Here is a 26,778-nt window from a genome sequence, read left to right on the forward strand (position 1 = left end):
CATTTTGCCAATACCTGATGTTGCATTTACTGTAATATCGTTTGTTTGAAAGTGGCACAAGGGTGCCCTCTGGTGTTCCAGAAACAAAAGTGGGGTGGTAGTGCAGAAGCTCCAAAAAGTTTTAAAATATTCAAGCGACAGAAATAAAGAATTGGATCTGACCGATATTATAAAATTCTTCTTCTTAATACCAAAATGCATGTTAGAATCAACCAGCTCTTTAAAAAGACCCATCATGTTTCCCTATTTACTTGGGCCCAGCAATGAAGATACTCTTATTGATTATTGTCCTGTAGGTCTTCATCTATTCTTCCTCTGCCAGCCCCACCAATTCCTTCCAGCGATTGCTCATTATTGATTGGCTTCATTTATGACCACCACAAATCTATTCGCTTGCTTTAGCACCCAGCGTATGAATCTCACCTCTCAAAATGGTTCCTACCAGAGTGAGACAAAGCAGTCAATACAGTAGTACAGGTGCTTTTATTTTTCTCCTGTGAATGTTTCCTGTGCATAAGTTTAAAACATTCAGAAAGCACAGACTGAATATCAATCTCCACATATTTTACATCACAATTCAATAACAATGTTTACAATTTTTATATCTATGAAACACAGTGAACAAAATGGCATTAAGTTTTCTCCCCACAATCTTCCTTTGTAAACAAGTTCTTCCCGGAGGATAGTCAATGGAATTGATGCAGACCACGGTACGAAAGAGGAATGACCCTTTAAAAACTTTTTTTAAATAAGGACTATTTATAAATACACTCTGATTCTCTCAATATACATTTACAGACCTGATCAATTTAAAAGCGATACTTACATTTCTCTTTTAAAAGAAAATGTCAAAGAGATGGACCACTATGGGGATTATTCTCCTACGTGAGGGAGGAAGCAAGCAAGCAACAGGTTTACAGGAGAGAGTTAGGAGCATCACCATTCTTCAACCTTTTCTTCTTGGACACCAATATTATGGGAGGATGGTCAGGGTCAGAAGTCATCTACTTAAATTCGAGCAAGTTGCAGTCTATCTTGTAGTACACATAGGGGTAGTATTCTTGCTGACTGAGGTTCAAACCTGGAATATCCATAGTTGCCTATAAACGACAAGTTTATTATTTTTAACTCAATAACTAAGAGTTTAGCAGGAGAGTTAATGGCCACATATTTTCTTTACACACGTACAAGTACTATTGCTCAGACTCAGACAAAAACCACCTGAATTTTATCTTTTTGGTACATTTTAAAATTTCCTTCCCACTGGGGAAGGGTCATAGCTTTGTGACAGAATACATGCTTGACAAGCAAGATTTCAAGATTTTCTCCACTTCCACACAACACAAACATTTCACTAAAAAAAAAAGCGATAGCTGGGAAACTTCAGAATTTAATGAGACTCTCAACCAGTCCCACTAGCTCCACTGAGATTGATAAATGACACCATCTGCCTCTATCAACAGAGTCTCCATGGCACCAAGTGATGCTGAATGGGAGATGATTGTTCCAAATCTGCCATTGTGGCTCTCAAGACATTGTGATTACAACATCAGGGTAAACTTATAAACTATCTAATCAGCACCAGCTCCCATGCTGGTAGATGTGGCTGAGCCAGATAGTGTCTCCTTGATGTAAGAAAATTCTCAGTCAACGCAACTTCAACAATTTGAATTGTAGGTGGACGTCGTAAAAATGCGAGTTACTTACATCAATGATTGCTGCTGCGCTGCTGTCAAGGTGCTTGTACAAGTCATACAAAACCTCTCTCAATTTCTTCATTGTTTTCTTGTTGGGCTGAAGGAGCATCGCCTGGAAGTTCACTGGCAAACCATACCTAGAAGAGCAAAGTAATTTTAAGAGCTGTTGGGGATGTGCTTCAGTTCTGAGACTTCTGGAATGCAATTGTTGTCACCATTAGTGATACAGTGAGGCAGCCGGTTCAGCTCGATCCAATGTAAATGCTGCTCTCCCCATCATGGAGGTGGGGATATGGTGGTGGAATATGCATGTGCTTCAAAAGCATCCAGTTATTCTTTTTGTTACATGATGGTTTCATGGAGTATGACAATAAGCCTTAGATGAGCAATGACCCTGACAATGTAAAATTAGCTTGGGTGGAGGGGGAATACAGTAAGAGTATGGAGAGGGGGCAAAGTCACCACTCCTGCCAGTTATTCTGGAAATATACTATTACAAAGGGACAGCAAAATTCCCAAAGATGTTGAGCTCTGCCGTTAATGAAACTCAAGAGTCTCTGTACTAGTTGTTGTTTGCTGTATTGTTTAGAAAAGCTGTCAATAAAAATCAAACATTTAAAAAGTTTCTGAATAAGCACCTGTTCACTCTTTGTGTTCCAAGCCTAATTAACAGGCAGAAGGATAAGAAAAGAGGGGGAAACAGGTATCTGAAAGGGATAACTCTCTTATTTTGGAACACTTGTCTTATTCAAAGGTTTTGGAATCATCTTTGGACCATATTGGCTATGAGTCCTGGAAGACCTGCTCCTTGCCTTGCAGGCTTCTCCACCTGGCCTGGGATGGCAGGGGCTGAGGCTGCTGAACAGACTCTTGGGCTGGGGTGTTGCTTGGGGTTTTTTGTTGGGGAGGGTTGCTGTTGTTGTTTGGTATCTGTATTTCAGATCTTGTTGTGATTAATGTGGAAATGGTGCAGTTTGGTTGTGTATTTTTTAACTTTTTCTTTATTGTTTACGAATACTTAGGATATTTTTTCATGTTGTAAGCCGCCTTGAGAATGATTGGAACTGTGGGAAAGCAGCATACAAATAAAATTTCTGTATGTATGTATGTAATCGTATTTCCTGCATTTGCTATCTCAGTTTAAGAATCAGCTGTCATAAAACTGTTATAGCGTTTTACTGCGAATCTCCTTACTGCACTACATTGCCTCTAGCTCTTGCGAGCAGCAGCAACCAATTTGATATATGTCATGTCCCTCTGCTGAAAGAAGGCACTTTGCTCCAGTGGAGGCTCCCATTAGTGAAAAGGTGAGGGAGCGGAATTTTCATCCCTTTTGCAGTCCATTGTGCTACTGTCTGCCTCCCCAAATATGTTCCAGGGATGCCCTTTAGAACATCAGACATCCAGAATAACAGCAGAAACAAAGTAGCACATCAGACTGCAGGAAAAGGGGGAGATTTGAAGATCACCTCTCTGCCTTCTGGATCATGGAAGTATCTGGAATATCACGAAAGTTTAATATTAAAATAATCTCACTGCTTGTCTGATTGCTTTAGTAAATCGGCCTTCTTCCTAGTTAATGCGTAAATAGTAATTTGATTCAGATAATCGTGGTGTCTGTGCAAGAGAGCGCAGCTACCAAGAGTCACTAGACCAAACATGGAGAATTGCTAGTGATTCTTGAAGGAATGGAGCAATAGCTCATCTAAAAAGAAAAATACCTCAAAACTGATTCAACGAAGACTCTCAGCGCTTTCACATGAATCCACGCAATGAAAGCTTCACTGAAATTTACTTTCAGCCATCGTACTAGAGGCCCCTGTATTTGGAAAGGAAAAGCAAGAAGTCATTTTAAGAATCAGGAGACTTTGCACTCTATTCAAATATGTTTTGTGTATGGCAACGTTACTGCAGCTGCTCTGCAGAATGAACAGGCCAAAGCATGCCAAGCTGAGATAATGGATGCATCATTTGGCTGGTGAAACTGAGATTCTGAACATCAACATCTTGTCATTTTAAGCATTTATTTCCTGCCTTTCTATATGAAGACAGAGGAAGCTTACCTAAAACTATAAACTATCAGCAATAATATAAAAACAGCAGAAACAAAAATACATACAGCAATTACATGAAAGACCAAGTCAAGGGTTCACCTAGTCACAGATTAAAATGATGGGGGGGGGGAGACCATCTTCACCTGGCATCAAAAATACATAGGACCAGTGTTTTTTTCGGGGGGGGGGACATGGGGGTATGCATACCCCTAAACATTTTGTGAATTGAAGTTTGGCCTCATTGAGAGGGAGTATTTCAATATGAGTAGGAAAATGAGAGTAGCCCTAAACATTTTTTTTAAAAGAAAAAAAGCACTGCATAGGTAAAGGCAAAGGTAAAGGGACCCCTGACCATTAGGTCCAGTCGCGAACGACTCTGGCGAACCAGAGCAGCACAGGGAAACACCGTTTACCTTCCACTTGCACTTTGACGTGCTTTCGAAATGCCAGGTTGGCAGGAGCTGGGACCGAGCAACGGGAGCTTACCCCGTCGCGGGGATTTGAACCGCCGACTGATCGGCAAGCCCTAGGCTCAGTGGTTTTAACCCACAGCACCACCCGCATCCCTTTTACTGTATAGGGCAGTATCCAAGGCTGCAGTTGCACTGGCACAATGCATTTCCATGGACTCAGGGGTGCTTCCTCTCCTGTCCTCATCAGCACCCCCCTCTCAAAACCAGCTCTGGAGGGTTGGGGGAACCTCTGGGGCAGATCTGGGGAGCTTCCAATGGTGATCTTACTGGATAGGCAGGTTCATATAGAGGGAAGCAGCTTTTAAAAAGTCATGAAGTTATTCAGGAAAATGTAGACAGAAAGAAAAAGGAACAAGCTTATCTACTGGCATGGATCTTTGTCTTTCAGAAATTACATAGGGCACCTCCAGCAGGAGATGTATGTAATGCATGCAGAACCACAGAAATGGTAGCAATCCTCAATACACTGGGCACTGCACAGAAACATCTGAGAACTTACATGTAGGAAGGGACCCACACAACAAATTCTCCTTCTGTGGAGGTAATAGGCACTGGGTGGGAGGTGAGTTGTCTCACAGCCTTTGCGGACGATTCTAGGGCCCTGACATATCCCAATGCCATCTAGAAAACTAAATAACCAAACAGTGGAAAGCATAGCCCAAACTGTAACCTACAATTACTATAACAGCTTTCATACTGTCAAAGGCTGCTTTGCTTGCTCTGCATTTACTGCAACGTTTCTTATATATCAATGAATTAGTCTCAATAGTCCCTAAAGGCAGATGTAGGGAAGGAAAAACTATGGGGGGGGGGTTGAAGAATTATCTTCAAATGTATTTAACACACATTGAACTTACAAACTGTTTCTTCTTATCAGTAGACAGCCTGTTCATTTCTTCCTTGTCTGCCTTCATCTCTTCTTCATTATACTGAAAGTCGCGGACCATAAACCTGCATCGGGAGACCAGCAGACCATTTTAGGTTGCTTTACAATGGCTGTTCGGCAGAAAAACAACCTGGGAGGACCACTTACTTGTTTTCCCTGGCTTTGTGCCTGAACTCATCCACGGCCTTCCTGAACAAGGTGACATTACAGAGATAACTATCCTGGTCCTCCGAAAGAACACTGCAAAGAATGAAAGACGCCAGGGAGCAGAGGTCAAAAAATAAAGGAACAGACATACTGCAATAAAAACTGTAACCTGTAACGCAAGACCAGCAAAAGCAGCTTATGTGCTGCTGCTGCTACTCAGTTGTACTGTTTCCGATTACAGTGCTAGGCTTACAGATGGTGTACCTCTATTAGAGGAGTAATTGCAGCTCACCTTTGCCATGCTTCACAGGAGAAGTGCTCGAGTCGCATTTCACATTCAAAGCGTTGTCCTTTCTGAGCAAAGCGAGCTGCATTAAACCCGCTGAGTGCAATTTAAGTGTTCTCTCAGAAAATGACCTCAAATTTGCAACACTACTTAACAGCTTTCAGTAGCTTTCCCAATCTTGCCTGCTTAGTAAAGCGAATGGAGCATTCGAACTGAGGAACAGATCCTGCTTCAGAGGAGGGGCCAGAATGAGAGTCACACCCGCCCTTGGCCCATAAAATGAATTCTGTGCAAACCAAAGGTTCCTCAAATGCAGTTGGTCCAGTAGAACAACACTGGACTTTCAACCTTCAAGTCCAAATGAGACCATGACAAAAATATTCTTTTTTGAACATCACCTCACCTAACAATTGTACCATGTGGTTGGGCTGTGGCCAACAGTACAACTGGCTGCACACATTACTGGGCGTTACTGGAACCTGACTCAGGATAAGGTGGCACTTGTATTCATGGTTCAGGAATGCAGGTTTCTGGGGAAACGGATTCAAAGACTCAAATCACAAGGTGATGAAAGAATTCTAAAAGAGCACTTTTTTGGGGGGGGGGTGTTGTAGTACTAGGCAAACCAAGTCTCCAAAAGCTGTTTCTCCTTTTTTTGGAGTACATCAGCCTATTTTCAACTGTGTTCCTAAGTAAGTGAAATCAAACTTACTTGCTGGATCGTGGCACTATCATATCTGTTAAAGTTTCATACTGCTTCATCCAGTCATTATAATTTATCCTAAAGATGGAAAAGTTAAGCATTAGTTGTCTTAACCAAAACCCCTGGGGAAGGGAGCACAAAGTTCTTTTTGCCACTGTCAGCACCACAAGTGCTTTCAGGATACACTGGGTGTACACCCAGGATACACCCAGGATCCAAGGAGCCGTCTGATGTGTCTTCCAGCTTTCTCCATGAATACACAGAGGGGCTGCCTAGTTTCCTTTCCATCTACAGAAGAACTTTGCACCGCATCAGATGTTGCTCTGTCAGGTGCTAAGTCAGGAAATAGTTTTATAGCACTATTGTATGTATCTTTACTCAATTTACTCTGAACTCCAGGGATTCATTCCCAGTGGTGCGTACAGCTTAAGACTTAGACAGACTTAAGTTCTCCAGTGCAGCTTTAAGATCATAGTGTTGACCCAGGACTTGCAAGGAAGTTGTTGTAATGAACAATACCTATTGCAAACTCTAGTTTTTATTGCATAGGAAAAAGCACTCCTGGTTTTCACAGGGTAGAACATTGTGCATTAGAGCAGAGATCAAACTTTTAATACTTGATGTTTTTATTATGTTTTTAGATATGCTGCAAGTCACTCAGAGTGGCTGGGGAAACCCAGCTAGATGGATGGAGTATAATAACAATAACAATAACAACTCAAAGTGCATATTTTTCATTGCATTTTTATGGACACTTACTTTAAAGCAAATATACATAGGTTTGCACTGCAAGCCCCATTCAACACCCAGAATAAAGCAGGCATGGGGTAAAATTAAATATAGAAATAGAAAACTAAGTTTTTGTTGTGTATATAATTTTAGATGTACAGAATGTTCTACATAATTAAGCAAGAAGCTAAACTCAACACCTTATTCTTTAGTTTCAACTCTTTATTGGCCTAAAAATGTCTTCTTTTCCCAAGACAATACCTTTTTATAAAGTATTCCCAGTTTTAATTTTTTTTAAGCTAGTAAATTTCCATGAGCTATCAGCATCCTTTGACCAACTCAGATACATCCTCAACACAATTTACTTTGACTAAAATATTATTACTAAGAATAGTCTCGTTTGCCTGGCCTGCTAATACTTTACTAAGATTGTAGGCTAAGATAGAGAGAGTTAGGGCAGGGAAGATAAATGCAGTGATAAGAAGTAAAATGTTGACTGACTTGAGTAAATCCAATTTACAAGCTAAACACTTCAATAGGTTAGAGCAGTGTTTCCCAACCTTGGGCCTCCAGCTGTTTTTGGACTACAACTCCCATCATCCCTAGCTAGCAAGACCAGTGGTCAGGGATGATGGGAATTGTAGTTCAAAAACAGCTGGAGGCCCAAGGTTGGGAAACACTGGGTTAGAGCAAATCAATGAGAATTTCTGAAACCTGGAGGGCAGTTTTCACAGCTTAGCTAGATTTCTCTTGACTGACTTCATAAATGAACAGATTTTGAAGTGCTTGTGAAAGGGCTTCAACTTACAATGGAAACACTGAGTGCTTTTGCTGATGTTGAGACAATGTAAAGACAATGCCCATTCCCCTGCCCCTTAGAAGTGGATTGTATATTTCCACATGTTCCTTTAATTATTCCATGGTAACATAGCAGTTTCAGCAAACAAATCATGCTGTGAAATATCCCTTCCTCATTACATTCTGTATGCTTGTCTTTATGTTTCAGCAAGGATTCTTTTTGAGATCAGGAGACAGACTTACTTTGGTACAACCACTAACAACGTAATCAAATATTCAGAATCAAGTACAAAGTCATCTTTCTTTACAATTTCAGCCAGACTTCTGGTTAGCAAACTTCCCCTGTTAAAGAACAAGAAGATCAAGAAATGAATGTATAATTCTTATATTTAATTTGATCTGAATAATAAGACTTTTGGCAGCGAATAGCTACAATTTTTATAGTGCCCCTGATGTGATATAATCAATTAGACATGCCCCAAAGCCAATCAATTATTTTACTGACAAATAGCCAAAATCTCAATCCAAGTGAGTGGCTAACTTAAGCTTGGTAAAGTATGAAATCCCAAGTTTTCAGATAAACTTGCATGATATGCAGAGCCCGCCACTTAAATTTTCTATTATAGCTGTGATGTGATAATGTTATCTGAAAACAAAGATCATGTGCTGTGATACTCAAGACTGACAAGTTGAGCTATATGGCTGGTTGTTGTACAATTCTCTGTATGACTTCAACATAATGGCAAATATGTTTCTTCCCTGTTTTTTCAGGTTTTTTTCTTAGATTGTTTCAAATGTGACTTTAACTCCACCATTAACCTGTACAGTAAGTTCAAACCCAGAGGTAGGGCAGTCTGCTAATTTAGGCCCTTGCCTGAGAAATGTATGAATTCAGAAATCAAAAGTCATATTGAACATATCAAATTCATCAGCCTGCTTTCAGATTGCCTTACAGAAGAAGACAACTCACGCATTCTTCCTTTCCAAGTTCTGAAGGTTGCCTTTCAGGTTGTTGTATGCAGACGCCCTTGCCTTCAGGTCATTATCAATCTGAGTCACTCCCTTTAAAGAACAAAATTCAGAAACAAAACTATATCAGTGTTTTCTAAGAAGCATTTAAATACTGCATTAGACTTTCCTATAAAAATGACAATTATGTGCAAATGAGTATCAGGCTAGGAAAATAAGACAGTATTCACTGGCCAGCATTTCAGCTGTTACGCTCCAGATGTTTTGGACTAGAGTTTCCATAAGCCCTTGAAGGACACCAGGATGAAGAAGGCCACAGATTATTACTTACACACAGTTTCTTAAAGAAGTTTACTATATTAGTAAACTGAGTTCGAAAAATCTGTAATTGCCTTAGAAAGGATTACGACTTGGAATCCCCTTTTTATGAACTTTTTTTAAAAGACAGAAAATTATTCTCAGAAGTAATGAAATAGCATTATTTTGTGGCATATATGACCCGTTTAAACGGAGCTTACACTTTGCTAGAACAGTCACTGAAGTTGCTAATGATGTGGGGGTGGGATCCAGAAACATACTTGAGGCTTACCCCAGGGCCTCCACACACCCAGTGGAATTCGAATTCCTTTCCCTTTGCACATTTAACCTCCATACACTATCAAATCACTCTTGAAACTCCTCTCTGTTTTAAGTGCACCTTAAGATGTACTGTTGCCCTGGACTCCCAGAATTTTTTTTCTGGCAGCCTGTGGATCTTAACCATAGAGTTTTCCATCAAAGATTTTTTATTATTTTATTTTTATAATTCTAACTAGGTCTGGTCTTGGATCCTTTCTGGAAAACCCATGTGGATGTTCAGCCTTGAAACAACTTTTTTCCTAAGTTGTTCCAATAGAATAGTTCCAAAATCACAGGGCTATATCCAATGTTCATCCTACTTAGAGTAGTCCCAGTTAAAATAATAGTCATGGCTAACTCCAGTCTTAATTTTAATGATCCTACTCTCTGTAAACTAGGGGGATACCACCCACTGTGGCCCATTTAGCACATCACAGCAAACAATTGATGGTTTACTGTGAACTTGGGTGGCAGTTCCTGCTTCAGCCTTAACACAGAAGGACTACAGAAGCTTGTTCAAGGAAGTATGCCTGATTTGAACATCTAGCAGATAAAAGTGGCATTTAGGGGCATCTACTGAAAGATCTGGTAGTTAATGAATTGCTGCTCAAGTAAACGGGTGAAAGGGAAAGGCATCACCCAAGAGTTTTATGAAGGACTGAAAACAAAACTGATCACAGAGCTGGCAGGGAGGGACTATTTACTTCCTTTTACAATACAGAATAGTTATTGTTCCCATACTTATGTGAAGCTATGAAATATTTGGGGAATTACTGCAGGGAATTGCCAAGAGGCCAACTAGAAGAAAAGCAATGATTTGGCTGTGGTGACCACCCAGGGAAGGCTACAACTGCACGCCTCACTATCCACAAATGGCACTTTAGTTGGCTTTATCTTCCCTTTCCTCTTTAGCACAATGGCACCATTCATCCCTGGTGATGATTTATTTAGACAGTTAATCTACCAGCTATTTCACTAAGCAAGATGAATCTCTTCCTAGAGAGCAGTCGCCAGCCGCCCTGCAGCTGGAAAAAGAGATTCCCTTCTTTGAGCTATTCCCTAATTAGAAGCTATTCCCATCCATTCCCAAATATTTATAGGAGAAACAAGCAGGGCAGTGGGGATGGGAAGAAAAAGAAAAGGCTTGGGTTTTTGTCAAGGGCAAATGCCGTATAGAGGAGTCTTAGTCACAATTAGTGCGGTTAGGAAACAGGATTGCTACATCCTGCCAGTTTGGAGAGAAGGTATAAGTTGTGGGAGAGAACAAGCCTTTGAGTTAGGACTGTGGTGCAAGGCTGCACAGACAGACTAGAAAATTAGATCAATAAACTTTTGGACAAGATAATCCACACTTGCCAGTGTAGGACTGAGCCTTCATAAATGGGCAAACTATAAACGAATACAGATTTATGGTGTTGTAGGTTTGCACTGAACAAGACAAACATGGCAAATCTGGAACTATACTTGATAATCTGCTTAAAGACCAACTGAGTTAGTTCTAGGTATGAGCTTTCGTGTGCATGCACACTTCTTCAGATACTTCTTCAGATACTTCTTCAGATGCATGCACACGAAAGCTCATACCTAGAACTAACTCAGTTGGTCTTTAAGGTGCTACTGGAAGAAATTTTTTTATTTTGACTATGGCAGACCAACACGGCTACCTATCTGTAATTGATAATCTGCTAACATTGATAAGTCTTTACTTGGACTTTGTCATTTTAACCATGTGCAACTGTCCTCATTCTACGTGCCTATTTTATAGCTTTGTTTCCATTCTGTATTCCTTCCTCTGAAATGTCTGATCAATACCAATTTTGTCACTTAAAGTATTCAGTATTGTAATATGCCCAACTGGGTTGCATATCTATATTTTATTAACCGTATTTATATTTCCAGAGTATGCAAGACCCTGATAAGAGGTTAGTCTACTACCTGACCTTTTCCAGATTCCCCCTTTTCTTAATGTTAATAGGAGGCAATTTTCCATTTCCTAATACATCAGGTGAATGTTTTCATTGATCAGCCTGATAAATCACTGTATGCTTTTATGGGGGGTGGGAGCTTTTGCACCACAGATACTTTCTGCACTTTTTCGTCTCACTTTGGGGATTTTTGATGGTTTCTTCTTTTTTTATAAAGAACATCAAAGAGGCTAAAAAACAGAAGTAATTTTTACTACACCCTGGTGCATGGTCTATGCAGTACCACAGAGATTATAACACAAGTTTCATACCTCTTTGGATAGTATAATCCTACCTTGGCAATTATTTCTGAAATATTCTTCAGAGACTGCTTGATTGGATACTTTGCCATGTCCCACTGGAACCTTGTTATGTAGGTGACCAAATCAACTGTGAACACAAAGATTGAATATTGGTATTGGCAAACTAAGCACAAACTTGTGCTTAGTGAGGTGTTCTGGCTCCCGGCCGATTTATGGGCACAATTTAAAATTCAGGTTTAACCTCAAAAGCTCTGAACTTGGTCAAGGCTATCTGAAAGACCATCTTCTCCTCTATGTACCTACTCAGACCTCAAGTTCCTCTTCAGAGACCCAGCTCTGGCTGCCTCCACTGAATGAAGCGTGGTGAGTCACGGCTGGGAGAGTGGCATCTCAGTTATGGAACAGCCAGGCTTCATATTTCTTATGCTTATTGTACCAGGTGAAGACCTTTCTGCTCACTTTTAAATCATTTAAGTAAGCTGGCCCATTTTTCAAAAATCTGTTTTTAACTTTAGGTGGGTGGAGTTCCATTTGGTTTATTTATCTAGAGTTCCCATCTTTTAAAAATGGCTATGTTTACCTGGAATTTCAGTTGCTTTTTTACACAACTATTTTAAGCCAGCCAGAGAACTTTACGTTATCGGATGGCGCGCAACCTGCATGAATGAATAAATACACCTACCAAGCAATGCTCCTGGAGACTTTATATAGATGTTTGCCTTTTAAAACACAGGAAAGACTATATGTAGTATAAGAAAGTTTAGAAGCCATTGCAGCAAGGCCATGTTAAAAGGTATGCTGTTTGGGATGTTTCTTTTCATATATGAATTTTGTGCACATACATAATTAGAGTGGATCAGAAGCAATAAGAGGATGGAGCCCCTATTACCTTTAGTTGCTGAGAGGGGGGCATTTTGACAGGGCATTGTTGTGACAGTACTGCAGGAGCAGAAGTGGCCCCCACCAGACAATTTCTTTCGGCATAATTAAAGATACTGGATTGCTGTGATCCATTTATTCAGGTCTCCTAATGATAACCTAGATTTACAGGTGGTAACCAACAATAAAAAGCTACTCTGGGACAGCTTAACACTTATTTTGGCCAGCCGTGATACACTAGTTTAGAGGCGATTAAACGCTTGTTAGAACAGGGTTGAGGAACCTGAAGCCTTCCAGAGATTGTTGGACGTCAGCCTCAACCATTGGCCAAGCTAGCTAGGACTTGCTGGGAGCTTAATTCCAACATCTGGAGGGCCACACATTCTCCAACCCACTTTCAAAAGTTACTTTAGTAAACTCTGAAGGCATATTACACCCATCACATCAATTTTTTCACGTGTTCAGAAATGGCACCTGTACTCTTACAAAAGCATCTGTGGTGTCACTTTTTTAAAGGACTGCAAGGGGGGGGGGAATGGATCAGCATTCCAACATTTCACACTATTCTTTGGGTATGACAGTATTTTTCATTTCTTTTTGATACTATCGACTCAGGGTGATAGCCAACTAAGTTGCACTGAGATCAAACCCGTTGAAAACAACAGACATAAGTATCTTGCCCTTGTTCTCAGTTGGGGCTACTTTGAATATGCCCATTATTGGATATCACACTCAAAGATTTAATGGACAAGATCAGTATCGCCATAATTATTTGTATGTCTTTTTAATGCAATGAACATTTCTATCTATTTCAAGGATGTTCAAATTCGCATACATGAAAAGCTTGTGCTTAACGTAACTAAGGAGAAGACACTGATCACATAAAAATCTAGAATTATAAACAAGGTAGGGAAAGCAGAACTGCAGCTGAAGAGCAAGCTTCCTTTTAGATATTATACTTATAGGTTGGTTTCTAGGTTTTCTGCTTGCTTTGAATTCTTGCTATCACTTGTGTTGCAGAAAATGCTTTCCTACGACTCATATGCATCACTTCTGAATTTATGCTCAAACCATCAACTTCCGATGTCACCCTTCACAGAAAGCTAACATTTACCTCCATTGGCCAGAAGGTTTTCCTGAACTTTATCTTTACTGTCTTCCAGCACATCAGCCATATACTGTGCCACCTTCTTGACAACACTGAAGAGAAGAGAAAAATTAAGATAAAAGAAAGCAGATCCCGTTCATCTTTCTGTCTCTGGACTAAACGTTTCAGCAACTTGGGGGCTGTATCAAATGAGACTCACAATTAGGTCACAATTCATTTCACAGAACTGTTTCAAACTGACAACAAACTGTCCCCCATGATACTCTCCAAAATGCTGCTCATGAAATTTGTTGTGGTATAAGATCTATTCTTTGCTCTTCGAAAGCTACGTGTCATTTAAGACTGGGCACTTTCTCTGATTTTTGTCAGTTTTACTCAACTCAAAGAATTTTTCATTGCGTTCTGTTAGGCCAATATCTAAAAATCTCTCCCGTGTCAGGCGATAAAGTGCACTAGTTAACTCTAGTATCAGAGGCAGTATGTCTCTGAAGATTAGTTGCTGGGGATCTTTTTTTTAAAATTGAATTTATATACTGCCCTATATCCGGGGGTCTCAGGGCGGTTCACAAAATAGGAGGAGTGCTGTTGCACTCCTGTTTCTTTAGCTTACTGTTTGTACCTGTCTGGCTACTGTGAGAACAGAATGCTGAACTGGGTGGGACTTTCATCTGATCCAGGGCTCTTATGTTCTTAGAGATCATTTTAGCAATGCAGACAGTCAAAGCACAATCACACGTTCCAAAACATGGCAAAACTGCAAGTAATTAAGACTAACGCATTGGGTTGGTTCACAGGTAGCATTCCTGAGCCTCCAGATGATCCTTGTTTTCACCTGTTTCCCCTCCCTAGCAAAGCAGGATTGGAATCTGTGGTTTGACACTGGTTTCCATACCTAGTTTGGAGGGCAAACTCAAACCACTGCTTGCCAGTTTGGTTGCTGTGACTTGTTATGGTTGTCCAAACCAAGAAGTAGCTAATTAACCCAAAATATTGTTGGAGACTCAGAAATATGGCTTAGTAAACCATACTGTGCACGTAACCTGATTGCTGGCAACTGAGAAAGTAAAGAAAATAAGACAGGGATAGCTTTAACATTACACAAACTCAGGACTGTGGTTTGTTTGGCAATAACAAGCAAGGATTGGAATGCCAAAAGCAAACTGCAACTTAAAGCTGGCTAGCTATCCTGGCTTGTTAGGAAAAAGCAAAGCATATCCCTGGGGTTGGTCACAATACTAAACGACCCCTTCCTTCTTTAGTTTCTCTGCTCACACTAGAGGAGGTACGTGGGAGCGATCAGGCTGCCTGCACAGTATGGTTAATTCCACAAAGGTTCTTCGCTTTCCATTATGTGCTAACACTGACAGTCATTAAGCTGGTTAACCTAAAAAACAGACAATTAGCAGGCAATACATAGGCTTCTATATTGCAACAAAACGGAAGAAACGTGAGCAGTGATATTAGGTGGATATTAAAAAGTAGTTACCTTTCCACAAATGTATCCAGTTTAGCCAGCTCATCAGACAAGCCAACTAACACATCAAGGGTACCAACCTATAAAGGAAAGAATGAGAATTATTTTAGATGGAACATATATAACAAGGTAACTGTAAGAAGGAACTATTAGACTAACAGTGCAATCCTATGCATTTTTAATAACAAAGAAGTCCCACATTAAATACAATGGGATTTATTTCCAAGTTTGCATGCATATGATTTCAGTCTAAAAATTGTCTTTTTTAAAACAACAACATTGCATTGAAATTTAAAGATAATCATTTTATTTATCATCTGCCAGCAACTACAATGTTAAGAGATTATCCATGCCAGTACATTGGAACAGGAGTCAATGAATCTCAGCAGGGAATAGAAATGGATTTCCAAGCTGGTCTGACCATTTGTTCTATATCACAAGTACATTCAGCATTAGCTTGTGATACTGCATTCAGGGAGGCAACTTAAATAAAATATAATTTGGAATTTTTAAAAAGCCTAACAGCCCCCTTACTGTACAGTTCCAGTTCACGCTGTAGAAGATAGGAGCATGCACTCCACAAATTCACAAGTTAGGTAAGTGATTTACAATTGCTTCATTTAGTAAGCAAAGTAACATTAGCAGGCAAATATTCTTTGGCAATAGGAGTGTGCTGTGTTGGTACCAGCATGCCTCATTTCCCCTAAACTTAAGGTGCAAACAGTTTGAATACAAAACCATGTGCTTTTGAATGGGTATACCTTTAAATCCGGAATGTTAAACTTTGCATTGGTAGAAAGGTTGTTATTTTTTATGGTTGCAGCACATAGCTTCTCCCATGTCTGCTGGCATGTTTTTTCCCCAGGAGCAGAAATCAGCCAGAACTCCGTCATTTTTGCCACTTTATTGCGACGCTGATGATTTTGAAAGATAGAGGTAAAACACTGGGGAAGCGAAAGACAGGGAAAAAAACATTTAAATAACAGTAGAGAACAAGGTCCTTTCAGAATATATAACTTCATTTCTGTTCCACCTCTGGGCCACCGGTGTGGCACACTGTTCTATACAGTACTGCCCTCCCGGCATACGTTTTAACACTTACTTGAAAGCATTTCTAAACCACTTCATATTTTAAAAGTCTCTAAGCAGTGTGCCTTACATACAATAGTGAAACAATATCCATTAAAACAAAAATACAGCCAAAAAATCAATAAAACTGCATGAAAACAAAAAGCATTTAAAACTGATTCAATGCATTAGTACACATAAACCAGGGCCTAACCTGGTCAGGGAAAACCTGTGAAAAAGATCTCTTTTGGTTCCCAGTACGTTTCCGAGCACAATTCAAAGTGTTGGTGCTGACCTTTAAAGCCCTAAACGGCCTTGGTCCAGTATATCTGAAGGAGCGTCTCTACCCCCATCGTTCTACCCAGACACTGAGGTCCAGCACCGAGGGCCTTCTGGAGGTTCCCTCACTACGAGAAGCCAAGTTACAGGGAACCAGGCAGAGGGCCTTCTTGGTAGTGGCGCCCTCCCTGTGGAACGCTCTCCCGCCAGATGTCAAAGAGAACAACAACTACCAGGCTTTTAGAAGACATCTGAAGGCAACCCTGTTTAGGGAAGCTTTTAATGTTTGATGTATTACAGTATTTTAATATTTTTTTGGAAGCCGCCCAGAGTGGCTGGGGAAGCCCAGCCAAATGGGCGGGGTATAAATAATAAATTTATTATTATTATTATTATTATTATTATTATTATTATTATTACTTTATTACATATAGAATTATGTAGACTTCTATTTTGAGATTAGAATTTTTGTGATGCTGAATGGTCAATTGTTTTGTAGTAATTTCCCCCCTTCTTTACTAATATCAAGTGGTTTGTATAGGAAGCCCTGTACAAAATATTTCACTTGTGCAATGGGGCTCCTCCCCCTCCTCCTGCCCATAATCCAGAACGAGGCAGTGGGGAGGGATTGTTCCATCTGGCAAGCTGATATGCTTGTCCACATGGAATGTTAAACATCAATCAATCATTTTATTTGTATGCCACCTTTCCAAAGTTAAAATCATGCTCAAGGCAGCTTACAACATATCAAACAATAAACAAAACATCCAAAAGTACACAAAACTGAACATTTTCCACATAATAAAAACCAAAATAAAAATATAAAAAATAACATTAACATTAACAATAGCAACACCACACACCCCGTGCAAAAAACCCACCTTCCTAAACAATACCCCGGTCCAACATAGTGCCATGTTGCCACTCCTACCATAAACAGGCAAGAGGGTTCTGAGACTGCTCTGCCCAGATACAAGAAATCTTTAATCTGTATAATCTGAGGGCAGGGTAATTGGTTCCACAGTTAATATTGCTGCGTGTTGTATGGCGATTGTGAGCATGAAGACACTGTACACTATATGATGTTTAGTTTTTCTTTTTTATAAAATATATTTTCTATTGTTTCAGTTCGTATAGGTAATATAACCATTTTAAAAAGGAAATACTATTAGTATATTTATACTGGGAAGAATACAGTTTATGACAGTCACTCATCCCCCTCAAAGTTTTGTTTCTTGATGAACCCCTAGCTATGGAAGTTTATTTATTTCCCCCCCTACTGTATAATAACTTGCATTTAAGCGGCCCTTCCAAAAATGTGATGATATTTTTCAGGACACCTATCTTACTAGGCAACAGAACCTTGCATCAACACAAAGCACAATAAACTCAACTGTAACCTTCCTAACATCTATTCACATAGTTTTGAATAGTAGCAAGCCATGTAACTTCTGATGTTGTTGTAGAAGCCCAGCAGAACAAACTTACGCAACCTGCCTGATATTCATATGACTAATACACTTGAAAACGTAGGACTTTAACTTCCTATCAGCTCCTATAACAAAATGAGTGTATGAGACTGTGGAATATTTTAGGCTACTACTTGCTATATTGCTGAATTGTGACGCTTTAGTGCCACACTTTGCTTTTAGGGCTAATTAGGCTTCATGAGAACTATTAGCACATTGTACAACACTTCCACAACTGCTTAATCAGCAATAATAGTAAAGTTCTACTCAAACAGTTTAATAAAATGCTGAAAATGTGAATTGAAAATGTGCACCCAAATCAAAATCCCCTTTTCTTATTTCTCACAGGACTGATACTACATCTCTTAAGAAGTATACAGTAATTGATTCATGTCTAACCAAAATAGAACACACAAAATTATGGCTGTTTTTTCTTGGATGAACTCTCAGGGTAACTTCAAGTGCATTCTCTGGAAAGATGTGTCATTGACATTGGATGGAGGTTTCTTGGGGGCGGGAGGGGAAGAAACTACTTTAATTGTTCTTAGAGTTTGCACAATGAACTCTATTCAGAATAAGGAAGTACTGAGATTGATTTCAGACATTACTTATACAGTTTGGACAGGAGAATGAAAAAAGGAAGAGAAGAAAATTCACATACCATAGCCTAGAACTTTTAAATAGGGAACTTGTGTTAAAGGTGTCAATTTCAATTGTCAACTTGCAGTCTACTCTGCTGATTAACGTAGGTCTTCTAGCACCAGAGCTGTGTGAAAAGGGTCTCTGGATCTTCTAGTCACTTCTCCCCACTCACAATCCTTGAACGTAGGGGAAAGTATGGTCTATGTATCCATTATCACTAAACCTTTTTCCATTGCTCTTTACAGAAAATACTATTTACCAATTCAATAACATATTAGATCTTCCTATCTCCATTTCCTTGGTCCTAGCAAAAGCAGCCTTGCATTTAAATAAACCAGAATAAGATATCCACACATTTAAAAATGCAAGTGGATTAGAACTAAATAGAAATAGGAATGAGTAATCTACGTATAAGAATTCGTATTTTTGAAATGAAGATAAATGTTTTTTTAAAGAATGCTTATCTTTAGAGGAATCACTAGTATTAAGGACTACCATAAAAGCAGCAGTAGTATGTTAAACTGAATAAACCCATTAATTCAGCATTCTTCCATTTGCTTACACTAAGCTTACAAGGTGGTTCAGCTATGCCTGTTCTTTATTGAGCATTTGTTTACAGGACAGTTACATGACAAGGAGAATTCATCCTAATTCACTTATGGGGTGCTTGTCTTCCTGTTAATCAGTCGTTTATCTCACTTTTCAGTGCATTTCCCTTCCATTTCCCTAACCACAGAAAATGGATTTCTTGTGCTAGAGTGACATAGCACTTTAACCGAACAAAACTAAGTTCCTGTTATGTGCCTGAATCCATCCCTCCAAACAGTGACAGCCTAGAGGCAGTGGAACCCTATATTTGGCTAAGCACTAGATAAATCTAAGGGTTAAGTTCTGATAAAGCAACTCAAATTAATCTACCTATACTGAAAATTTTAAGACAAACTGTGCTGCAGAACAATGCTGAAGGGAACTTACAGAAAGCAGTTATTTTTAAAGGAGAGAGCAATCTGTTTAAGGAACAATATAAAAATATTTCAAACCAAAGACTCCCAGCCCAGGGGTGAGGAGTCTGTGGCCCTCCAGATGTTGTTAGAGTCCCCAGCCAGCATGACCAATAAGTGTCATGGGAGTTGGGCTGCAACAACATCTGCAGGGCCCACCCTTGATCTAGAGGACATCTTTTCACATTGCTGTCACAAGACTCAACAACAGACAGCGTGCCAGCAAAGTATTTTTTTATATAGATCTGATTTATTCTGGGTGACAGGAGTTGAAGGAACAAAGTCGTAAAATTAACACACAAATCAGCAAGATGAGTTTGGTATGTTAGCATGATTTAAAGAATTGGAAGGGGGGTGGGAGAATCAGTACACTTAACTAAACTGCAATGTGATTGGATATCCAGCTCTTTGAAGAGACCCTCCACACGGAAAAAACAAGCACACGTTTGTTTGTGAAGGGCTCGTCCTCTGCTTCTGCCTTTCTCTTGTCAACGTGCGAGGAGCAGGATTTCGCTTGTTACTACCCCCACATGCGAAAGCTTAGGTCGGCAGCTTCGCCGTGGCGCCAGCTTTTACACGCACTGCACGATCTGAGGAAGTGGGATCTAGCCCGCAAATGACCGCCGTGCCCCATTGACGCCGCTAGTCCTTAATAATAATAATGATAATAATAATAATAACAATTTATTAAGAGACCACCAATGGGAAGACCTGAGTGGGGCGCGGGGGAAGCAAGCTTGAGAGCACCCATTAAAAAACCCAGCGGTCCCCAGGAGAGAAATCCGCCCTCCGGCCCCCCTCTCGGTAAGGAGAGCCAGAGGTCAGGGCGAAGGGAAGCGGGGAAGCTGCCTCCTTTCCGGACGAGGCACCAGGGGCCTAGTGGCCCAGCCTGCCCGAAGGCGGCTGCCGCCGGGGCCTCTCACTCACCGGCGTCCGCGGAGCGGGGCACGAGCGAAGCGGCGGAGCTCAGGTGCGGGGGGGAACCGGCGGACGCCGAAAGGGGCCCTTCCAGTCACTCCATGGCCTTCGCGGGAGCAGCGGCGCCTGTCAGCACCATCACGTGACGACCGGCGGGGAACGGATCAGCTGACCAGGCGCTTCCCGTTTGGGAGCCCAAAGCCAGCCGCAGCTACCCCGGATGGAGAGGGGCGGAGCTCCGAGAGGGAAGCCGGAGAGCGAGGGGCGGCGGGCGGGGCTAAGGGTTACCTTGGAGCCGGAGCTCGGTTGGTGATAGGTGGAGAACGCTTGGGAACGACAGCGGACGGCCGCTAGGGGCGCCAGTGTCAAGGGAAGAGCCCGCGCTCTGCTCTCCCACTGTGAAGCTCAGATTTATGTGGGGACCGCGAGAAAGGTTATTCCGCAGGTATTTAACAGTGCAGTCCCATTCCGGTCTACTCGGAAGTAGGTCCTGTCAAATTCAGCAGGGTTGATTCCCAGGTAAATGGGATTAGGTTGGCAGCCTAAATTATGATGGGGAGGAAAAAATAAATAAATCAGAATTTACATATAATAATATTCGTTTCTTGGGAACCAGGGCTAAGCCTCAGCATTCGTTCTTAAAGCCAGGACGATAGGATGAAGTCAGAGAGGAGAAGGCATGAAAAATGGCAGGTTGCTTCTGTTGAATGAACAAATGCAGCAGTAACGTTAGAGGGCAGTACTTGAGTTAGGAACATCCAGGTATTTGGGAAAACTAAAGCATATTATTTACATTCAACCTCTGATATCTGCAGTTAGGACAGAGGAAGACTCCTGTCTAAAAATCACTGGAGAGCTGCTACTCCCATATCAACCAGTGTAGAGTACTGAGCTAGTACTCTGACTGCTAGTTTCACTCGGTATGAGGCGATTTTCTGATAAACTAATATTTTTCTTTTTCGAATGTGGAGTTTTCTGCATGTTATGGAGAAGTGGAGCAGGAAGGAGTTGAGCCTCGTGGAAATTCCAAGCACCGCAGGTTGTTATTAAGAAAACAATGTTATTAAGAAAACAATGCCGCCATATTAAGAGCACGTTCAAAAGGAGTTGTGTAGATTTAAAGCACAACTCTATGCATGTTTCCTCTAGAAGCAAGTCCCACTTTCACTGTGTAGGATGAAGCTTACTTCCCAGTAAATGTGTATAGGACTGTAACCCCAGTTTGATCATCTTGGATGAAAAACAGGTTTCATCAAGGGTTGCTGGGACAAAGAAACATCACGGTTGCTCCTCTCCCAACACCATTTCATTAATTAATTACTTTGTCCCGGTAGCCCTGGTGAAACCTGGAATCTGTTTTGTGGCCTGCAGAATTTAAGCTCTTGAAGTCTGCACTCCTATGCAAACTTACTGGGATATAAGCCCCATTGAACATAGTATGAGATACTTCTCTGAATAAACTTGGATAGGATTGCACTGTAAATCTGCAAAGTGTCTCCCCTCCCACGTTATCCAGGAGCTCAGGAAAACTAAGGAGGTTGGTCACACATTTATGACCTAGGCTCCTTTGGGAGTGGGGATGGCGAGGGTGAGAATGGGGAGGGCCTGAACTGGCCCTACAGCCAGCACTTGACAGTATTGGGCCCAATCAGTACACAAGTTGCAGGTTGGCAGAGCCTGAAGCAGGCTTTTGTCTGTCTCCTGTTCTACCCCAACCAGCATGAATGACAGGTATGTGGATGGACTACTAGCTACACTGCTCTGCCACACTCAGCTACTGCCTAGCCATGGTTTCAAGTTGTTTTGCCAGTTGCCAGATAGGGAACAAATAAATGTCATGTTTTTTACAAACAGGAAGAGAGGGAATCTAACAGCCATAACAACGTGTTTGCCAATACAGGTCCAACGTCCATTTCTAGATTGTGGTGATTAACTGCAAGTACACATCAATAAACACCAGGATGAACAAGCAGAATAACAAGGCAGATATTATCCGACTCTCAAATGGAAGCCAAATGTAGCAGAACATATAAGACATGCAAGAAATACATAGTGCTGTGAGTACAGAAAAGGTAAACAAATTTGAGTTTGCAATAAATGGGGATACCACTTCAGCGGCACCAGCTGTGATTTGAATTATCCCTACATGGACTGTGGGTGAACAACCACCAGTTAAACACTGCCTGAAAGTACCTTGTAATCTAATCTTGCACTTTGATACTTAGACATTAATCCTTGAAGTTCCAATTAACCCACAATTTTTTCTTGTGTATTGTTCTGTGCGCACAAAACTTGACAAAACTAAAGTCACATCCACGCCATATGGTTAAAACACATTTAAAACACATGGCTTCACTCCAAAGAATCCAGGCAGCCACAGTTTATTAGTAGCTCTGTGAGGGGTAAATGACAGGAAAAAACTTAAATGTGTAGCACATTGTGGTCGCTACTTATGTGGAGCACAGCACATTCAGTTGCCTGCAGTGTAGCCTGGCATGACAATTTAATTGCAGGCCAATCAGTCTTCATGGTTGGTGATAACTCTGGAAAGCGTGGCAGGAGAATTAAGAGTTCTACTGTACACTCATATTCTGTGGGGTCTGCCACATTTTTAGTACAGTGGTACCTCGGGTTACATACGCTTCAGGTTACACACTCCGCTAACCCAGAAATAGTGCTTCAGGTTAAGACCTTTGCTTCAGGATAAGAACAGAAATTGGGCTCTGGCGGCGCAGCGGGAGGCCCCATTAGCTAAAGTGGTGCTTCAGGTTAAGAACAGTTTCAGGTTAAGAACGGACCTCTGGAACGAATTAAGTACTTAACCCGAGGTACCACTGTACTTGTATACTGGTAAGTAATTGCTGTTGGGGAATGGGACTCAATAGCAGGAAGGCACCAAGATGCATTGTGATAATTGGTGGAGTAATATCCTAATTTAGGAAGATCCTTCTTTGAATAGTACTTCAACGGCACTCAGCCACTAACTTTCTTTGGAATGCTTACATGCATATTTATCAGAACTGCAGTATCTTGTGGTTTGTTCGCTCTTACAGAAAATGATACATTTTAATGCAGATTAAAACTTGGTTTAATTTTTAGACCTGCATTGATAAAGGTTATAAGAGAAATTGTTATGGGTCAATCGAAGTCTGCTTTTATTGTCTGCTCAAATACATTTATACTCGGAAGTAAGTCCCATGGCTTATTGGGGTTTTGAAGTCATGTCTCCCCAGTTCAAGTCTAACACTCCAGTTAGCATAGGATTTACGGTTCACACATGTGTATAGGATTACAACCCTAGTTATAATTTTGTGCTTCACAAAAAGCAAACATTACTTAGTCCACACAGGTTCGAATCATATGTTACAGTGTGCAGCACAATGCATGCTTACTCAGAGAAGTATCATCAAGCCATATTATTTAAATTAGGTCCTAATAGTCTGCAGATGCTTAAGACTAGTAATAATCCATTATCGCATTCCTATTTTCAGGAAAAGTCCTCTGTTACAATAACAGCAGCAGCTTCTTTCTCACGGAGTCTAGATTGGGAAGGTAGCAAAGACCATCTACCTATTTTCCTTTCCTTTTTATCCTATCCTTCTTCCAAGGAGCACAGGTAGAATACATGGCTCTCCCCTACCTGTTTTATTCTCACCACAATCCTAGTTAGGCTGAGTGAAAGTAATTGGCCATTTTTTAATGGCTTAGTGTCAATTTTAATTCAAATCTCTTCAGTTCTAGTATGGGGATATGTACACATCTTGCATCTAAAGCTCCCCCCAAAGAATCCTGCGAACTGTAGCTTACCCCTCACAGAGCTACAGTTCCCAGCACCCTTAACAAACTACAATTCCCAGGTTTTCTGGGGGGTGTACTTTAAATGCATGGTGTCTATGCAGTCTAACACTCTGCTACAAGTTACACCTATTGAAATCTGCTCTTCTATACAACAATTAAAGCGGTAAAGTCTTGTCCCGTTTTGCATCTTACTACCTTACAGATCAATTGATGCAATCCAGAGTGCACTGTGCCACAAAAAGAATAAGTACTGTACAGCTGGGAAGGGAAACCAGATGTTCTTGGAATCCAGTTCTCATTAGTTCCAGCCAGCATGGCCAATGGTTAAGGAAAACGGGAGTTTGCATCCAATTTCATCTAGGGGCTCCATACCTGCAGGCACACCATGCTTGATAATGCTGAAGAAAGCACTTGCCAGTCTGAGTCTATTGAAAATTCCTTCCTGGCCCCAAATAAGGTAGTCAGTGAGGCACCTGTTAAGTAAGCAGAATTTTATTTGGTGCCCAACATCCAATGTCACCCAGCATCTAATTTCTGCATGTAGCAGTTTTGAAGCAAGTGGATTTAATGAATAGCTTATATTAAAGTTACCAGACGTCCCCGTTTCCTGGGGACAATCCCCGGATTTACAAACCATTCCCCATACAAAATCCATTGAAGTTGAAAAGTGTCCCCAGATTCATTGATAAAAGTCTAGTAACCTTAGCTTATATACAAGGGAAGGAGTCATTTCCTGAACCCAATGGGCTACCACAGCAGAGATATAAAAAGTAAACCACACCATCATTATCTTTACAAATACGTAATCCTGAACATCCGTGATTATGACTATCCTACAGGGGTCAAGCGGAGGTTAGATTATTATCACTCACTTCAGAAGCATTGGCCAAGTAGGGTTGCTATAAGTCCTCTTTTTCCAGGACATGCCCTCTTTTTCAGGGGAAAGATTTCTGTCCTGGCGTATTTTTTGATTTTGCTAAAATGTCCTAGTTTTTTTCCCTTTGGTACCAAACCCCTCTCTTCTTCTTCTTCTCTCTCTCTTTTTCATTTTCTCCTATCCCCCTCCCCTCCCTCCCTCCCTCCCTCCCTCTCTTTCTCTTCCTTCTACATAAAAAGCCGTCATTTTGCTTCATTGCTTTTCCTGGGCTTTTTAATTAATTATTTTGTATGCCTTCCCACCACCCCATGGACACCCCAGAGAGGGGGAGGCAGATGTCTTTCTATTACTATGTCTCCCACTCCCCCCCCCCATTTTGCATGCACAAATTTTGCTGCATCCCTCCCTGGCACCCTCCAATGCTGCTCCAGCGTGTGCCCCGCCCACAGTATGCCCTGGTACACGCCCACACCCCTATCCGCCCCAGGCACCAGCAAATGTGTCCTTTTTGCTCTTCAAAATACAGCAACCCTAAAGTAGTGGTGAGGGACGCGGGTGGCGCTGTGGGTTAAACCACAGAGCCTAGGGCTTGCCAATCAGAAGGTTGGCAGTTCGAATCCCTGCAGTGGGGTGAGCTCCCGTTGCTCTGTCCCAGCTCCTGCCAACCTAGCAATTCGAAATCACGTCAAAGTGCAAGTAGATAAATAGGTACCGCTCCGGCGGGAAGGTAAACGGCGTTTCCATGCGTTGCTCTGGTTCGCCAGAAGCGGCTTAGTCATGCTGGCCACATGACCCGGAAGCTGTACGCCGGCTCCCTCGGCCAATAAAGCGAGATGAGCGCCGCAATCCCAGAGTCGGTCATGACTGGACCTAATGGTCAGGGGCCCCTTTACCATTACCTTTAAAGTAGTGGTGATTATGGGTATTGCCTTGCAACAATGCATGCCTAATCAAGTCAAAATGATTCTACCCATTCTCTATAGGTGTCTTCCTCTAAAAGAAAAAAAGGGGGGGTGCCACCTTTTCCTGGTTCTGCCCAGTGCCTTTAATGGCAGCATGGGTGAGGCTGGTGGGACCAGGAGTCTAACAACATTTGGAGTGCATAGGTTCAGTATTTGTGTACAACTGCACCAGCTGTGTGTGTTTGGGGTGGGGTGGGGTGAGAGACCTAAGTGATTTTGTATGTGTTATAGAATGGTCAAGGGTAAAATAAATATTACATATAGATCAAGCAACAGTGTTATATATGTAAGTCAATTTTCCTTCGTTATACTTTGGTATTTACCAGCTTCTGATTAACTTCCTTCACCCATATTTGAACTAGAAAGGGGATGATCCTGTTAGTTGTAGACACATTTAAATTTTTATTTTTGAAAGCCACACATTTTTTAAAATTTATATATTTTAAATTGTGTATATAATTAGAGAAGGGGGCTGTTGCAGTTATAAATGGGGGCTCATTCTTAACAATTTTTAGATTAGCTTTGAAAATGTTCTTTCGTACCTTTTGCAAGCTGCTCTATTGACAAATTCATTTACTATCTAAAACTTTAGCTCTTAGAAAGTTGCTTACTTTCTGGGATTCTGTTGATGATGACACAAGGTTTGATAGAATGATGGCAGGCTTAAGACAGATGGTGACTTCATAATAAGCAGTTCTAGACTTTTGAGTTTTGGA

The 26,778-nt window shown here is 41.1% G+C and overlaps 1 protein-coding gene and 1 long non-coding RNA gene across 6 annotated transcripts in view; one reads left to right on the plus strand and one right to left on the minus strand.

Moving 5' to 3' along the window:
- Positions 1–464: 464 nt before the first annotated feature.
- On the minus strand, positions 465–26,695 carry ATP6V1C1 (ATPase H+ transporting V1 subunit C1). Of its 4 annotated transcripts, none has more exons than XM_083516855.1 (14): positions 26,605–26,695; positions 24,596–24,696; positions 15,810–15,992; positions 15,061–15,128; positions 13,581–13,666; positions 11,620–11,714; positions 8,744–8,835; positions 8,017–8,115; positions 6,256–6,324; positions 5,258–5,350; positions 5,082–5,175; positions 3,419–3,516; positions 1,708–1,834; positions 465–1,100 (listed from the first exon to the last, which is right to left on the minus strand). In XM_083516855.1, the coding sequence occupies exons 1-14, from the start codon at positions 26,633–26,635 to the stop codon at positions 1,005–1,007; spliced, it is 1,332 nt and encodes a 443-aa protein (XP_083372981.1). In that variant the 5' UTR covers positions 26,636–26,695; the 3' UTR covers positions 465–1,004. The 4 variants fall into 4 exon arrangements, with proteins under 4 accessions (XP_083372981.1, XP_083372982.1, XP_083372983.1 ...); XM_083516856.1 differs by having other exon boundaries at positions 26,674–26,690; XM_083516857.1 differs by lacking the exon at positions 26,605–26,695 and adding an exon at positions 26,121–26,142.
- The window catches only part of LOC310713227, a 96,696-nt gene continuing 90,714 nt past the window's right edge, over positions 20,797–26,778 (plus strand). The window contains exons 1-2 of one of the 2 annotated variants that reach the window (XR_014529114.1): positions 20,797–20,944; positions 22,326–22,497. This is a non-coding gene — a long non-coding RNA (uncharacterized lncRNA). The remainder of the gene's footprint in view (positions 20,945–22,325; positions 22,498–26,778) is intronic. The other variant, XR_014529115.1, reaches the window with a different exon arrangement.

The sequence above is a fragment of the Podarcis liolepis genome, assembly GCF_965112155.1.
Source record: "Podarcis liolepis genome assembly, chromosome: 8".
Classification (NCBI taxonomy): Eukaryota; Metazoa; Chordata; class Lepidosauria; order Squamata; family Lacertidae; genus Podarcis; species Podarcis liolepis.

Excerpts from the sequence above, each read along its gene's own strand:
- ATP6V1C1 (XM_083516855.1), bottom strand. The coding sequence starts at position 26,635 with ATGAATTTGTCAATAGAGCAGCTTGCAAAAG. Across the intron at positions 8,116-8,743 it reads AACTTGGAAAGGAAGAATGC|GGGAAGTTTGCTAACCAGAA; the intron begins GTGAGTTGTCTT and ends GTTCTTTAACAG. Across the intron at positions 6,325-8,016 it reads TTGTTAGTGGTTGTACCAAA|GATAAATTATAATGACTGGA; the intron begins GTAAGTCTGTCT and ends TTCCATCTTTAG.